This window comes from Mus musculus, chromosome 10 (genome assembly GCF_000001635.26).
Source record: "Mus musculus strain C57BL/6J chromosome 10, GRCm38.p6 C57BL/6J".
Taxonomy (NCBI): Eukaryota; Metazoa; Chordata; class Mammalia; order Rodentia; family Muridae; genus Mus; species Mus musculus.
This window is the reverse complement of record NC_000076.6, coordinates 59,827,849-59,844,296: the sequence shown is the minus strand read 5'-3', so window position 1 is coordinate 59,844,296 and position 16,448 is coordinate 59,827,849. Positions and strand designations below refer to the sequence as shown.

Here is a 16,448-nt window from a genome sequence, read left to right as displayed (position 1 = left end):
TGCTGGGCCCCCATGAGTGGACCCCCCCCAGGGATTACATCTAATGCTAACATCCTGGGGTGCTTTCCACCGGGGCTCTGGCACCTGGAGACCCTTTACTTTTCTGGCAGAAACAAGACATGCTTTGAGATTTAGAGGCCATAGCTCATTCTTAAGCTCCAGCTCGAATCCAACTGTTCCATCACAGGAAGGTGCTAGGGAGGGAGTCATGTTCAATTTCCCATAACCGTTTTCAGCAGATTGCTTCCATAACTCAGGCAGCCCGTCAGAGGTGATACACTTAATTTTATGGGTTTGCATGCACAGTAAGAGTTGGTTGTTCTTATGTACTAAATGAGAAATGACCTAGAGAGGAAATTCAGTCTTTCCTGGAGACCGTGTCTTCAGGAGGTCAGAAACCACCGGGGGACACTTCATTCTTATCTGAGTTGCTACCACGTGGTTCATACAAACAACAACAATAACACAATACAACAAAACAACTAAGCAACCGCCACCACCTCAGGAAACTTCCGGTATGAGGACGGGATCATGTCCACTGATGGAGTGCGCCCATCGGTCTGCACCTGCTGCCTGTCAGGACGCCTTGAACTGCTGAGGCGAGCTTTAATCTGTAAGGTAGTGAAGGTATTGGGCTCTGCACCTGCTGCCTGTCAGGACGCCTTGAACTGCTGAGGCGAGCTTTAATCTGTAAGGTAGTGAAGGTATTGGGCTGGGAACCTGGGAACCGTACCCTCCTGAGGGTACAAACATTAGCATATTAAAAGCCAGGGGGGGGTGTGTGCTTAGGGAGAAGCTATGTGCGACTCTGGCATTTTCCAAACTGATTTAGGCCACGGAGCACTTTTCTTTGCAGCCAAGGGAGGACTCATTACCATATCGAGCATTGCTTGGGAAAAGCCCATCAATTATGTTTCAGGGTTGGCTTGAAAGCTCTAAACTAGCCAAGGAAGAAACGGTGCCAAGGCCTTGGGAAGATATCAGGTTCTGAAGGTCTTGACCTTTCTGAAAGAAAAAAGGCCGCTGGGATTGATAGCAACTAGGACCAAAAAGAGGCTGGGCAGAGCATGCCCTTTGACCCCTCTGCACCTACCATATGTCAGGTAGGGCTCCACTCCTGTCTCCACACACAGAAAGAGCCCAATGCTACCCAGCTAGTGGCTGAAAGAAGTTAAGACAGACTCAGGCAGTTTGACACCGGTGCCTGTGTTCTTGGGAGTCAGGGTAGTTTCAAACTAACTGTGTAGCAGAGGCTGACCTTGAAATTGTGATCCTGCCTGTATTCGCAAATGCTGGGATAACACTCAGGGAGGGGACCAAACTCAGAGCTTTGTGCACGTAGGCAAGTACATCCCAGCCAAGAGCTGTGTTCTTAAACTCCACACCATTCTTCCTTCTTTTCTGGGGTTCATCTCAGTACTAAAAGTTACACAGTTCTGTGGTGAGAGGAGGGAAGGCCTGTAACGCAGGCAGACCTACTCTGTCTATGGAGAGGGGAGGGAAGGAATTCATATATAGACTTACTGCTCTAGATGCGGAGAATACACGAGGAAGACATAAGAACTTAGCCGGGGAGGCAGTCAGTCCACACAGTGATGTGCAAACCTTCACACACACTCAGTGAGAGTTGCTACAATAGACAAGATCATGGTGGGACTCAAGTGGCAGAGCCAGCCAAGGATGGATGGTATTGCCTTTGTAGTTATAATGGAGGCTCCTCAGATAACATCTTGGATTAGCAGCTGGGCTCTAAGACCTCATAAGACCAAGAGGGTGAAGACTTTTGGAGCTTCTGAGAGAAGCTCTGGGAGAGCCACACAGAGTCAGGACAGAGATAGGAGCTATGTATCCAAGGCCAAGGAGCACCTACAGCCCCCAGAACACGGGACAGACAAGGATGCATCTCCAGGGAGATGGCCCATGGACAATTTAAGTTCACGCACAATGACTTTAAAACTCAACTGTGAGAGAACAAATTTCTGTTGCTTTCTGTGTCATTTTTTTTCTTCTGTGACAGGTTTGTCTGTGTAGCCCTGGCTGCCCAGAAAATCATTCAGTAGACCAGGCTGGCCTCCAACTCAGAGATCTGCCTGCCTCAGCCTCCTAAGTGCTGTCTGAGAGATAAATGCATGTCGTTCATTTTGTTACTTAGCATGAAACTGGGCTCTGTCTATCTCTTTGATATTTATCAATGTATGTTCAGGGGATCCGATGTAAAACTTAGAAAGCAAACCAAGAAGCCAACTTGAATGACCAGGCACCACAGGCCTGAGCTGAGTGTCCAGCATGGTCTCTAGCTGTAAGGGCATGAGGACCAGAGGCCTGCCATCTTACTCAGGAAAGGCCCAAAGTCATTTGAAAGAAACTCTGCCCACCTTTTTAATCACTATGTTGCATTTCTCTTCGTTACCGCTACCCTGAATCATTTGGTGTTGTATACCCTATAATTTACACACAGATAGTGATTCATCCCGTATGGTTTTCTTTAAGTGGTTCTGTTGGCTTTAGTTGGGGGAGGGGGGAAAGGAAACTCTGAGAGGTGGTTATTATTTCTATTTTTGTAACTTGTGACTTTAAATCTTACGTTTTTGGATTTGCACATGCTATCTACGGCTGCCTTGCGAGACAGCAGCACAGCGAGGGTTATTCCGGAGGAAGAGCATGGCAACCCCTCCTCCCCATGACACCCACATCACCGCTCCCCAAAAGGACTCTACAGAGATGAGAGGAGGCATTATTTTAAGCAAACAAATGCTATTTTAAAAAGCTATATGGATGGCTTAAAGTAAAAGGCAGCCAGATCGGGATGGAAAAAGAATCCTGAGTTCTGGCTACAAGGAGAGTGATTTCTGTTGTTTTTCTAGCTTTACTGACATATAGCTACTGTGATGGTTTGTGTGTGCTCTGTCCAGGGAGTGGCACTATTAGAAGGTATGGCCCTGTTTGGAATAGGCGTGCCACTGTGGGTGTGGCTTTAAAACCCTCATCCTAGCTTGGAAGCCAATATTCTGCTAGCAGCCTTCAGTTGACGATGTAGAACTCTCAGCTTTGCCTGCACCCTGCCTGCCTGCCTGGATGCTGCCATCCTCCCACCTTGATGATAATGGACTGAACCTCTGTACCTGTAAGCCAGCCCCAATTAAATGTTGTCGTTTATAGGACTTGCCTTGGTCATGGTTTCTGTTCACAGTAAAACCCTAAGACTGCTATTTATGCGTATAAATCGTGATTTAAGGGCTTCAACAAGATGTGCTGATATGTGATATACTGTGAAGTATTATTGCACTTAGTGTAATTAAGTGTCTCTTTATTTTTCTTCTTTTCATTTTATACAGGTGCTTGATATATAGCTCAGGCTGGTCTTGAATTCATAATCCTCCTGCCTCAGCCTACTGAGCACTACTTATAGGTATGGGCCACCATGCTAACCTTCCAAATGACCATCTCTCTCTCTTTATATAGTTACGTGTGTGTGTGTGTGTGTGTGTTATCAGCATTAAGCATCTCTCTTAGCAAATCCAAGCATATGATATGGTATTAGTAACTACAGTCATGGAGCAGTAATCAGCTTTCTAGGATCCCCCCATTCCATGTCACTCAAACTTTGAGTCCTCTGACCCGTCTCCCCATCTACCTCACTCCTAGATCCTGGATCCTGTTGCAACTGCAGTCTATTTGATTTCTAGAGCTTGGTTCATTTTCAGATTTCACATGTAAGCTAGAGCTACCATCTCACGTAAGAAAATAACTGACGGAATCTCCTGAGAAGTGCTGAACAAGCAAGTCTGTGCCTCTAAAACTGCAGTCGTTTGCTTTGGGAGATCTGAGAGGATGCATCACAGCACCCACATCTTAAACAGCCTAAACGTAGCAGGAGTTTATCACACCACAAACAGCTGTAAGAGAAGTTCTTGAGCCCAGATGAGTATCTGGGTATTCCGGGATAGAGGAAAAACAGCTAAAATGGCGAATGCAAGTATTTAAAGACTCTTTTGTCCTTCTCAATTCTTAAAATATCTATATATCTATATCTAATGGTTGAAAGCAAAGATGCTAACCAGACCATTCCTTCATCAAAGACCCCAATGCCAAGTGCTCCTGGCTTCTCCTTACACACACCCTGACTCCGACGGCTCAGAGAGGTTCTGCAGCCCCGCCTTGCTTCATGCCTGTATGCAGGCTAATCAGTCACATGACTCCCTGCCCTGTGTGCAGCACAGTCAAATGTATGTGCTGAACTTGGCATCTCTGTGACGAGAGAACAAACCACCGGGGATGCTGCACATCTTCAATCCCAGCACTCGGGAGGGAGGCAGAAGCAGGCAGACTTCTGAGTCTAAGGTCAGTTTGGTCTACAGACTGAGTTCCAGGACAGCCAGGGCTACACACAGAAACCCAGTCTCAAAACAAACAGAACAAACAAAAAGCAAGAAAATCTGTCATTTTCAGGTGAGGTACTCAGATACGGATTAATGCATATAATTTCAACAAAGAAACTTCCAGGTTTCAGTACCTTTATCAAGAGATGCTCCAGCCATGTGGTAAAAGCTTAGTGCAGTGTCCACGTCATTAATGTTCTTCAGGAAAGTGAAGAAGTTCTCTACCTCCTGGAAAGTCAGGCCCTGAAAGAGGAGCAATCAGAAGATAAAGCAGAGCCTGTGGCAAACAGAGCAAAGCCAGCAGGAAGCTCACTCCTACCTTACAGATGCCGAGCCAAGGTTGGCAAGTGTGCACAGCACTGGCCAAAACTCTAGAGCAGCTGTTCTCTATCCTCCAATGTGTCGGCCCCTAATACACGTCTGCACTGTGGTGACCCCTAATACACGTCCGCACTGTGGTGACCCCCAACCATAAAGTTATTTTCTTTGCTAATCCATCACTGCAATTGTGCTTCTGCTGTGAGTCGTAATTCAAATGTGTGATTTTTTGATGGTCTTAGGTGACCCCTGTGAAAGGGTCATTCAACTCCCAAAGGGTCACATCCCACAGGCTGAGCACCACCCTGAGGAGAGTAAAATGGCTATCGGCTTCCCCCTCACATGTGGAATCTGACCTAAAGCGCTTGTAGTGATGAACTTCTTACCTGTGCTTTCCAACTAGCCACACTGCCTACTTTACTTCCTACGTGGGTTGTGGCCACTTTACCGGTTACACATCTTAACCAAGTCAGGGCTTCCATGTGACAGTCTGCTCACAGAGTCACCACAGACAGGGACATATGAGGGATGTGTTCAGTACTTAGCGGGACCCTGGCACTGAGAAGGAAAGCTATTCATTAATTTCATTTAAAAGCTCCAGACGATGCCTGGCAGTGGTGGCGACTCACACCTTTAATCCCAGCAGAGGCAGGTGGATCTCTGTGAGTTCAAGGCCAGCCTGATCTACAGAGTGAGTTCCAGGGACAGCCAAGGCTACAGAGAAACCCTGTCTTGAAATTTTATATATATATAAAATTATATCTATATCTACATCTATATTTATAATATATATAATTATATTTGCTCTTCCCCCCCCCCCCCCCGGTTTTTTCAAGACAGGGTTTCTCTGTGTAGCTCTGGCTGTCCTGGCACTCACTTTGTAGACCAGGCTGGCCTCGAACTCAGAAATCCACCTGCCTCTGCCTCCCAAGTGCTGGGATTAAAGGTGTGTGCCACCACCGCCCGGCTATATTTTGCTCTTCTTAACTTCACTCTCTATGACAACTCAAGCAAAGCATCTATTGGTATCAGGGCCGCCTGGAGCTCCTTCCAGGAGTTAGAGTGCCCTTCTTATTTCTCCACACCTCACACAGTGCATGTGACCACAATGAAGGCAGAAGCAGAGCACAGGGGAGTGTCCTGGAGTTGTCCATGCTGCCACAGGGCCCCAGTGGACTGTACATGTTGTCTAGCTCCTACGGAGGTCTCCATTCCTGACCCACAAAGCCCAGGAGCACAGTGATGAGGAAGCCAGGACACAGGTCACCTATAGCACTCTCCAAGCTGGGCCAACTGGGGCTTTCTTACCCCAGTCAACATAGCTAGAACTCTGGTTGTACGATTATGTCACATGACCTTCTATAATCTCACCCCCCCCAGGAGAATCACAATTTGAAAGCTTTTTTATTGTATGATAGGATGACTCTTAAGGATGCATAAACTCCAACAAGTTGCTATTAAATTAATGCCCACAGGCTCTCCTCATGGGTCAGGGGTCAGCATCCTCTTACATCCCTCCCGAGGGCATGCCCTTTCCCAGTCTTGAGCTCCTGTCACCCATATCCCCAGGAGAGGCCACTATGTGACTTTAGGGAATTCTTTTCCATTAAAAATCAAAACCAAAGCCAATCATCCAACCAAACCCAGCGTTGGTGCCTTAAACAGAGAGTCCCTTTAGACTATTTTTGAACTTTCTGAGTGGAATTCAGTAGTATGCATTCTGCACTGTGTGGCTTCTCCTAAGATCTGTTCTAGGCTTTTGTTTATCTACAGCTTATTTTTACTGTATAAAGTATGGTAGCATTTAACTATATCACATCTGTTTTTCTTTGTTAAAAGGACTCCCTATGCACTTGTGACTCATTAGCGTGTGCATCCAAGGAGGGGTAGGGCGGGGCCGAGGCCAGAGGACAACCTTGCGGAGCCTGTTCTTGTCTTCCACCTTTGCGTGAGATCCTAGGTTCAAACTCAGGTCACCAGGTAAAGTAGTAAGGGCATTCACCCATTGAACCATCTCACTGGCCCTTGCAAGCTGTTTTCTGATTTCAGAAAGGGGTGTTCTTCAGGTTTGGAGAGTTGTGAACAAAGGCACTCAGTTAAACACTCATGGGGCACCTACCTCTACGTATCCAAAGGCATAACTTTTGCAGACCCTAATTCCAGGTCATTTTCTTGGCCTTGACTTGGGCTGCCCAGAGCTGGGGCTTACGGCTCATACGGTGCTACAGGGTGTTGGGTAATGGAAGCATTCCCTAGTATCCACCTTGTAGGTGAGTGTATCACTGGATTAGAAGCACAGGTTCCACAGATTCACTGTATCTGCACTGGATGTACACTGCCACCATCTTCCTTCTTCCGTCAACAGATCAGTGAAGAAGAAAGCAACACAAGCGTCCACCGAGGCATGAACCAACCAGTCACCAAGGCAAGGAAACCCATTCTGCCTCACTCCTTTCTACAGGCCGTGGTGGTACACATCTGTGTAAGGTGTGGTGGTACACATCTGTGTAAGGTGTGGTGGTACACATCTGTGTAAGCTGTGGTGGTACACATCTGCGTAAGGTGTGGTGGTACACATCTGCGTAAGCCGTGGTGGTACACATCTGTGTAAGCCGTGGTGGTACACATCTGTGTAAGGTGTGGTGGTACACATCTGTGTAAGGTGTGGTGGTACACATCTGTGTAAGGTGTGGTGGTACACATCTGTGTAAGGTGTGGTGGTATACATCTGTGTAAGGTGTGGTGGTACACATCTGTGTAAGGTGTGGTGGTACACATCTGTGTAAGCCGTGGTGGTACACATCTGTGTAAGGTGTGGTGGTACACATCTGTGTAAGCCGTGGTGGTACACATCTGTAGGCCTTACACTCGGGAGGCTGAGGCAGGAGAATTTTGAATTTGATGCTTGCCTGGGATGCTTGCCTGGGATGGTGAGACCTTGTTTAGAAAACAAAACAACAACAACAACAACAACCACAATTAAGGGGTGTATGGGGGGAGGTTTGTTGTTGTTGTTGTTACTTTCAAGGCTGGAGAGAAGGCTCAGTACTTAAGAGCACTGACTGCTCTTGCCAAGGACCCAGGTTTGGCTCTCAGCACCCACACAGTGGCTTACAACTGTAACTCCAGCTCTAGGGGATCTGATGGCCTCTCTGGCCTCCTCAGACAACAGGCACACAAATGGTGCATGAAATCAGCATGCAAGCAAAATGAGCATGCATAAAAATAAAAATAAATAAAATCTTAAAATACAACTTTAAGCAGGGTGTGGTGGCACATGCCTTTAATCTCAGCACTTGGGAGGCTCTGAGGCAGGTGGATCTTGGTGAGTTCTAGGCCAGCCAAGGCTACACAGTGAGACCCAGTTTCATAAAACCTCCAACATTTGTGCATTAAAAAATTGCACTAATTATTGTGTGTATGTGCATGTGCCACGGTGTGTGTGTGGAGGCCGGGGGATAGCTTTCAGGAATTGGTTCTCTTTCTCTTGTCTTGCTGAGGCCAGATCTCTCTTGTTTCTGTTGATCTGTATTTCAGCCTAGCTGCCCTGAGATATTCTGAGCAATTCCCCTGTCTCTGCCTCCCACCTCAGTGTCTAAGTGCTGGGAATGACAGATTTGTGCTATCACTGCTGGCTTTCCTTACGTGGGCTCCGGGGACTGAACGCAGATCATGATGCTTGTGCGACAGGCACTTTCATCTGCTGAGTATTCCTGCCTGCCTGCCTGCCCTACATTTGTATTCGTTTTATTTTGTAGGGCTGAGGAACGAAGATGGGGACTTGTACATGCTGGACGAGTGACCTAGCCCTGGGCTGCATCCTCAGCCTCAGCCTGGAAAGGGTTTGATGACTAAAGGCTGACTTAGGACTCATAAAACAGAGAGGATGTGGTAGAGAAAATGCTTTCTAGTTTGACAAAGGATCTATGATGTTTACTAATTTTTTTCTTTTCTTCCTGGTTTTTCTTTTTTTGTGAAACATCAAATACGACAGAGCGAGACCAGACTTCTGCTGCTGAGTTTCCTGAAGGACAGAGTTGTGGAGGAGGACAAGCTGCATCTTATTCAACATGATTTAGACAAACAGTGGGACACAAATCACCCGGTGACACTGCTGAATCTAATATATAAGGCTGTCTTTAGTGTACAGACGCAATAAACAATATTTATTGAGCACTTACTTATCAGTTAGCTCTCTGCCAAGAACAGCAAGAGAAATCAAACAACACTGGACATAGGCTTTGAGGTTATGGGGCTTGTAATTTACATAGGCCACCGCAGCCGCCTCCTCCTCCTTTTTTTTTTTTCCCCCCAAGACAGGGTTTCTCTGTGTAGCCCTGGCTGTCCTGAAACTCACTTTGTAGACCAGGTTGGCCTTGAACTCAGAAATCCGCCTGCCTCTGCCTCCCAAGTGCTGGGATTAAAGGCATGCACCACCACTGCCCTGCTACATTGGCTTTTTTCTTTTTTTTTTTAAAGACTTATTTATTTTTATTTATACAAGTACACTGTAGCTGTCTTTAGACACACCAGAAGAGGGCATCAGATCCTATTACAGATGTGGTATAAAAGCCACCATGTGGTTGCTGGGAATTGAACTCAGGACCTTTGGAAGAGCAGTCAGTGCTCTTAACCGCTGAGCCACCTCTCCAGCCCTACATTGGCCTTCTTAAAGGAGCGATAACAACAACCACAAAACTCTTCAGTAACTGCTTTGCGTGTGTGCATACACGCGTGTGCGTGGGCACACATGCACATACACACACACCAGTGAATCCTAATTGACATGAGAGTCATTGTCTCAAAAATATGTAAAGAGGGATAGAACAAGAAAGACACTTGGTGTTGAATTTTACTCCATATATACTTGCTAGGTCATGCATGCGTGTGCACACACATACATGTACCAAAAGAAGACTACACCATGAGCTTTGTGGATGTAAAGTAGAAGCTCGGGGCTACGCTTACTGTGAGCTGAGTTGTTCAGACAGGAAGACTAAAGCTCACATACGATCCATTGGCTGTGAATGGAACTGGTGTCACAGCAGCTAGGAGTGCCCCCCCCCCCCCCCCGAGCTTGGTGGCAGTGGCGTCTTCTGGATACTCTTTGGGGAGGGTGAAAATGGAGGAGGTTATGGAAAACTGTTCTGTAATCTAGCTAATTAGTAAGAGGAAAGATGGCCTTCCCAAAGGCTAGGCTACTCAGAAAAGACGGGAAGGTTAATAGTAGCTTGTGGAGGTAGAGATTTTCCTAGGCACTGTAAAAATGCATTTAACACCATGGAGTTATTAATGAAGTGAACTACCTTTTGGAAGTAAAAGCAATCAAGAAACTTTTAGAAGAAAACAGTGGATATCTTTATGGTTAACTGAGGCAAGAGTTCTTACATAACACGGCAAAGCACAATCTACACCCAAACCAAACCAAACCGGAACAAAAGATGGGTAAACCAGAGCGCTTCCAAACCAGAGAACTGCAAATGAGAGGCTGAAGGAAAAGATTTGAAAATCCCTCTTCTGATACAGGACTTGTATCCAGAGTTCTATAAAGAACTCTTACAACGCAATAGTGAAACAACATGATTTAATAAATGATTTTGTAGTGCAGATGTAGCTCAGGGGTATAGATAGGGGTATAGATAGCACTTGTCCTATATACACAGGGTCCTGGGTTTGACCTCAGCACCATAAACAAAAAAATGAATAAATATGCAATAGACATTTTACTAAGCAAGATGCATGAATGATAAACACATTAGAAAAATATAAGGTAAAGCCAGAACAATACCTTCTTTTGGCTTTCTGAGATAGGGTCTTTCTACATGGCTCTGGCTGGCCTGGAACTCATACTATATATACCACGCTGGCCTCAGAGTCACAGAGACACTCCTGTCTCTCTTCCTAAGTGCCAGGATTAACGCTACTTATCAGCCTGACAGTTTGGATGCCTCTTAAAAAGTGAAATATAAATATCCAATAAGACCCAGCTATCTCCCTTCCAGGATTCGTCTAAAAAAATAAAAATAAAAAAACATAGGTCCAGGGGCTGGAGAGGTGGCTCAGTGATTAAGAGCACTGGCTGCTCGTCCAGAGGACCCAGGTTCAGTTCCCAGCACCCACATGACAGTTCACAACCACCTGTCACTCTAGTTTCAGGGGATCTGACACCCTCTTCTGGGTGGCACTAAGGCACACTCATGGTTTATAAACATACATGCAAGCAAAACACCCAGGAACACAGCATCATCATCATCACCACCACCACCACCATCATCATCACCACCACCACCATTATCTTATTACTACTACTACTATTATTATTATTATTATTATAGGACAATGACAACACCACAGGTCCATGTGAGAACCTGCATGTGAACACAGAAAATAGCAGTATTCCTGAGGGCCTAAGAGGGAAGCAGCTTGGTTGTGCATTTGATGGTGATCGTGAGGGAAACACGGATGATGTAACACTATTTGCTACTTAGCGATGAGAAGATTAATATCTTCAAAGCATTATGCTAAGTAGAAGAAGCCAGAGGAGAAAGGCTGCACTGTGATGCTGTAGTTATTATGAAATGCTCAGGAAAGGCGAGCTCTCTGGAGAGACGGCGGTAGGTGGGAATAGGGCCAGGATACGCAGACTGAACACTGCCCCGAGGGGTCTTCTGGGGTGATGGAAATGTCTGCGCACTGTGTAGGCAGTGACATTGCATAACTGTACATTTACTGAGAACCACTGAACTGTACACTGAATCTTACAGTGTATAAATTATACTTCAGTAAAGCTGTTTAAAATACAACACAGGACTGGGAGATGCCCAGTGGATCAGGTGGCGAGCCCAGTGATCAGAGTTCGATCCTTGGACCCTCCATGGCGGTGGGAGAGCACAGGCTCCTTCCAGCTGTCTTCCATCCTCCACACGCATGCTGTAGAATATGCACCCTTTCCTCCCCCAGTAAATACATTCAAAAAGTAAAGTTAAAAACAAAGGCATGGTGGAGCACACAGGAGGCAGAGGCAGGGGGATCTCTGTGAGTCTGAGGTTAGCCTGGTCTACAGAGGGAGTGACAAGACTACAGAGATACGCCCAATCTCTAAATCACAAGACAAATACAGTAGATAGGATGGAGGTAAGGAGAGCCTGGCCTCCACCGGAGTCAGCTGTAAAGCCAGACACCACTGGCGAGGGGCCACGGATGAGTGTAAACACCACCACAGACAGATCCTGGGCCCTGACTTCAAGTTGACAGCACATTTATCTGCAGGGAGTGCGTGTGACTGCTCGAGTATCTTTTGTGGCTCGCTGAAGAGTCGATTTCTTCCTCCGACATGGCCACCATCCACCATCTAGTCTCTGGTCAGTCTCTTTCTTTGTACAATGCCCTCCTGTCTTAAGTTCAGGACTTATCTTCAACTGCAGCCTGGCAGCAGGGGAAATGACATATTTCTGGGAGTTGCATTGCCACAACCACGTTCTTGAAATAGTACTTTCTTTATATCTTCATCTTTTCCTGCTCATGAAATGTCAGTGACTTCCTGTTATCAAGTGGATAGGCTCCCAGGCTTGGTTGCTAAGGATGTAAAGTCCTCCACCGTCTGCTCCAGTGATGGACCTTTCTATTTCCCTAGGAATCTTGGGTGGGAACCTGGTGTCGATGGCTTGTTTCTCCCAAACCTTGTGCTTATTCAGATCACAGGGAATAAAGAGTGGGGATGGACAGGGAGGGGTGGATATGCCTGAATCCCCGCACTTGGAGGTGGAGGCAGGAGGATTGAGAGGTGAAGGCCAGGGCAGGCTATGTAGTTAATTCCTTGTCAAAATCTAAAAACAAAACTATGGCAAGGAATAGGATCATGGCAGGAAGGTGATGGAGTCTTCTTGGCTTAGGATATTGGTATTATCTCTTAAGAGGGGGGAGGGGGCACCCAACAGGAGCAAGTGGGGTTGACTGGAGTAAGAGAGGTCCTAAAAATTCAATTCCCAACAACCACATGAAGGCTCACAACCATCTGTACAGCTACAGTGTACTCGTATACATAAAATAATAAATAGATAGGTAGAAAGATAGATAAAATCTTAAAAAAAAAAAAGATTTCTTTTTCAAGCCCAGAATGGTAGCACACACCTTCAATCTCAGCACTTGAGTTCAAGGCCAGCCTGGTCTACAAAGTAAGTTCCAGGATAGCCAGGGCAACACAGAGAAACACAATCTTGAAAAGAAGAAGAAGGGGAAAAAAAAAAGGAGTATTTTTTATCTGAACAATGGATGTCTATAAGCAAAACTGTGATAACTGGGCACAGGAGGGTAAATGTCTAGCACATAGAATATTGCCAGTATCACGTTCTACCCTTGCTGTCTTCTCTCCACTTGGTCCTGCTCTCCTCTCTCAACCCCCACCCCCGGAAATGTAGGTCTATTCTGAGTTTCTCTCAACCTGCTCCTTAGTCAGGGGCACCTCCTCCCAGCTACTGCATCACCTGCAGTGGAGTTGAAACGACTGGAAACTCTGACAGATGAGAAACGCAGCAGCCTGGCAGACCTGTATCCCTCGTGCCATCTGTACAGAGCTGCAGCTCCCAGCCCTGCATCATTTCAAGGGACACCTATAGCACAGCCATGCTCCTTGGCTCTGGGCTGGGCCATGGCCAGCTGTGGGGCTTGGATTGGGACTGGGCTATGGCCAGCTGTGGGGCTCGGATTGGGACTGGGCTATGGCCAGCTGTGGGGCTCGGATTGGGACTGGGCTATGGCCAGCTGTGGGGCTCGGATTGGGACTGGGCTATGGCCAGCTGTGGGGCTCGGATTAGGACCACCCCGGGAGCTTCATCTCTGGAGAATCCAGGAACCCTTCCTCTTCTGACTCAGCTCTGGGCTCTGCCCTCTCAGCCACCCCACCATGGGAACAAGCTGTCTCCACCTCTAACCTGCAGTTCTTTTCCCCAGGTCTCATCTGCTCCTTATGTGCCTTTTCCTGGACCTCCCCGGGAAGTCTGGGAAAGTGGTTGGCTGGGAGTTTGGCAGAGAGAAGACAAATGAATACTGTTACTAGGATAGCAGCAGTTAAAGAGACAGCAATAGTAACTGGTGGGCAGTCACCTGTAAGCTACTAGGCTCATCTCTATTAAACTAGCGGTGATGGATTTCTTAAACACTGGAAGGGATTCTTTTTTTTTTTTTTTTTGTGGCATCTTGGGAGGAAATGGGGTGAAGGCTGGGGTAAGTGAAGCCAGGATGTTTAAGAGACATACATCTAGACCTACCAATATAAGACACACACACAGACACACACACACACAGACACACACACAGACACACACAGACACACACACGCACACACGGACCTCTCTCTGAACTCTGACTTCATTGGTTTGAAGAAGTCCTGCCATTTTATCTTCTTTAAGGTCTTTGTTTTTTTTTTTTAATTTTATTTTATGGGCATGAGTGTTCATATATTCGTGCACATGTGTACCATGTGCATGCAGTGCCTGTGGAGGCCAGAAGAGGGCATCTGATCCACTGGAGCTGGAGTTGTAGGTGGCTGTGAGCCACTATGTGGGTGGTGGGAACTGAACCCGGGTCTTCACAAGAGCAGCCAGCGTTCTTACCAGCTGTGCTGTCTCTCCAGACCTTGCATTTTCATGGTAACAGACCCAAAGTGGGAAAAGGACGAAGTTAGAAACAGATGGGAATTTCTTCTTGATGGGAAATGGTTCTGGGGAGATGGACTGGCAACATTAGGAGCCAAAGCCCTTTATTAACTCTCATTTTGGCTAATTGCTAGGTTCACAACTATTTAATCAACACAAGAGGGCAATCAATTTCAACCTCCTAGCAAAAGCAGGCTAGAAATTCTGGCCAAATATGACTTTGCACCCAGATTTCCAGTTTCATGATTTGTTCTTCCATGACCAAGCTCTGCTTGCAAGGTCTTTGGTCCTAAATTAACTGTTGTACAAGCTAAAACACTCTGTCATCAAAGGAGACGTCTTCAACACTGCATTCATTACTTTCAGATATAAATTCATGATAAAATATGAATTAGCCTATCATAATTGATAGCTAACTTAAGGTCAAACCGATGCCTGCAGCAACCTTTAAAAATAGAGGTCTGCTCAGGCCAGTTGTGTAACTCAGAGTAGAACATCTGGCTAGCATCTGTGAGGCCCCAGGCTGGATCCTTGGCACCTCAAAAACCTTACAAACAGCAAACCAGAAAAGGCTCTCACAAAACAAAGACGAAAAGTCTGTCTACAGAAAGGAGTGCTTCCTTTATGCAAACATCCCGTGTCTAGCAAAGGGTTAAAAAACTCACCTAAACACGTGCAATCAGTAGATCATAATTTCCACAGACACAAGCTGGGTACTGGATAGTGCAGAAGCGCTCTCCAGTGGGAGAACTAGTCCCTTACTCCATTAAAGACAAGCCTACCCCTCAGCTAGGAGAGCACCTGCTGTGGACACAGGCTGGACCTAGAAGAACCTAGCCTGGCTCTGAGTCCTTTCAGTTTTTTCAACATCCAAGGCAAGGAAGAAACATGTCTAGGCGAGAAGCGGTTAAAAAGCAGTGGTGTTCGTGGACAATTTCTTACGCAAACAGAACTCGGGGACATCAGAATGCTGGCCATCTTGTTTCTTCTTTAGCTTCTGGCTTTTAAAAGCTGTGATGGTCCAATGGCAAGCCGATCAGAAGGGCTCATTTTCAAGGCCAGTGAGGTCAGGGTGACCTCAGTCACCATGGGAAGCACGAGGGCGGCAGCAGAACTGCCTGTAAAGAAGCCTTGTCTTGATCACCACGACGCTGGTCCTTATTCACAGAGCATCTTCAGTGCCAGACTGGGGTTCTGATCATGGCCACGTGACGACTGCTGTCCTGTGGGGAAGGTCTGGGGCCTGCGGTGAGAGTTTCTGGGGAGACTCTGGGAAGAGTCCAGGCTCTCCCGTGGGTCTGAGTGCCTGGGCAGCCAGCAGTCCAGTCTCTGCTTCAGTCTGCTCCTCCCCAAGTGCTGGTGGGGCTTTGTGGCTGCCCTTCACCTGTACTGGGTACAGGCAGTGTTAAAGGATGGCAGAGAGTGGGGCTGAGTAGAGCTCCCGAGACGCCAAGGTCTCTAATGTCAATGCTGCTCACTCTCCTCTTCCTCTCTAGTAACATTATTATCAGTCGATTTGATCCTACTCCTGCTCATTCCCACAGAACCTTCCACAATGGGGCCTGACTCTCTTTATGTAAATAATCAACCCTGTCGTCTCATCATTAAGCCTTCAGTACCCTCTCGCTGTTCTGAGTGAGGGCTAGGCTCCTTCTGTGCCTCTCTGACCACAGTTGTCCTTGCTCTGGGATGCTCCAGCCATACTCCAGCCATACATACATTCTTGCACGTTAACCATTTTGTCAATGTGGCATGAGCTAGTGTCATCTGAGAAGATGGAACCTCAACTAAGAACCTGCCTTATCGGACTGGCCTGTAGGCAAGTCTGGTGGGGGCGTTTTCTTGATTAATAATTCATACAAGAGGGCCTCTGTGGGTGGTGCCAAAGCTGAACAGGTGGTCCTGGGCTGTATAAGAAAGCAGGCTTAGCAAGCGAATCATGGAGAGTAAGCCAATAAGCAGCCTTCCTCCATGGTCTCTGCTTCAGTTCCTGCCTATAGGTTCCTGCCGTGGCTTCCTCTGACAAGGAATCATAACCTGTAAGCTTGCTCCATCCTTTCCTCTCCAAGTTGCTTTTGGTCATGGTGTTTATCAGCGG

The 16,448-nt window shown here is 46.8% G+C and overlaps 1 protein-coding gene across 4 annotated transcripts in view; it reads right to left on the bottom strand.

Annotated features, from left to right (window-relative positions):
- Nucleotides 1-16,448, bottom strand: part of Micu1 (mitochondrial calcium uptake 1) — a 161,572-nt gene that overhangs the window by 19,838 nt on the left and 125,286 nt on the right. For all 4 annotated transcript variants that reach the window (NM_001291442.1, NM_001291443.1, NM_001359267.1 and 1 more), the window contains one exon: nucleotides 4,514-4,622. In NM_001291442.1, the coding sequence (NP_001278371.1) occupies nucleotides 4,514-4,622 (109 nt within the window). The remainder of the gene's footprint in view (nucleotides 1-4,513; nucleotides 4,623-16,448) is intronic.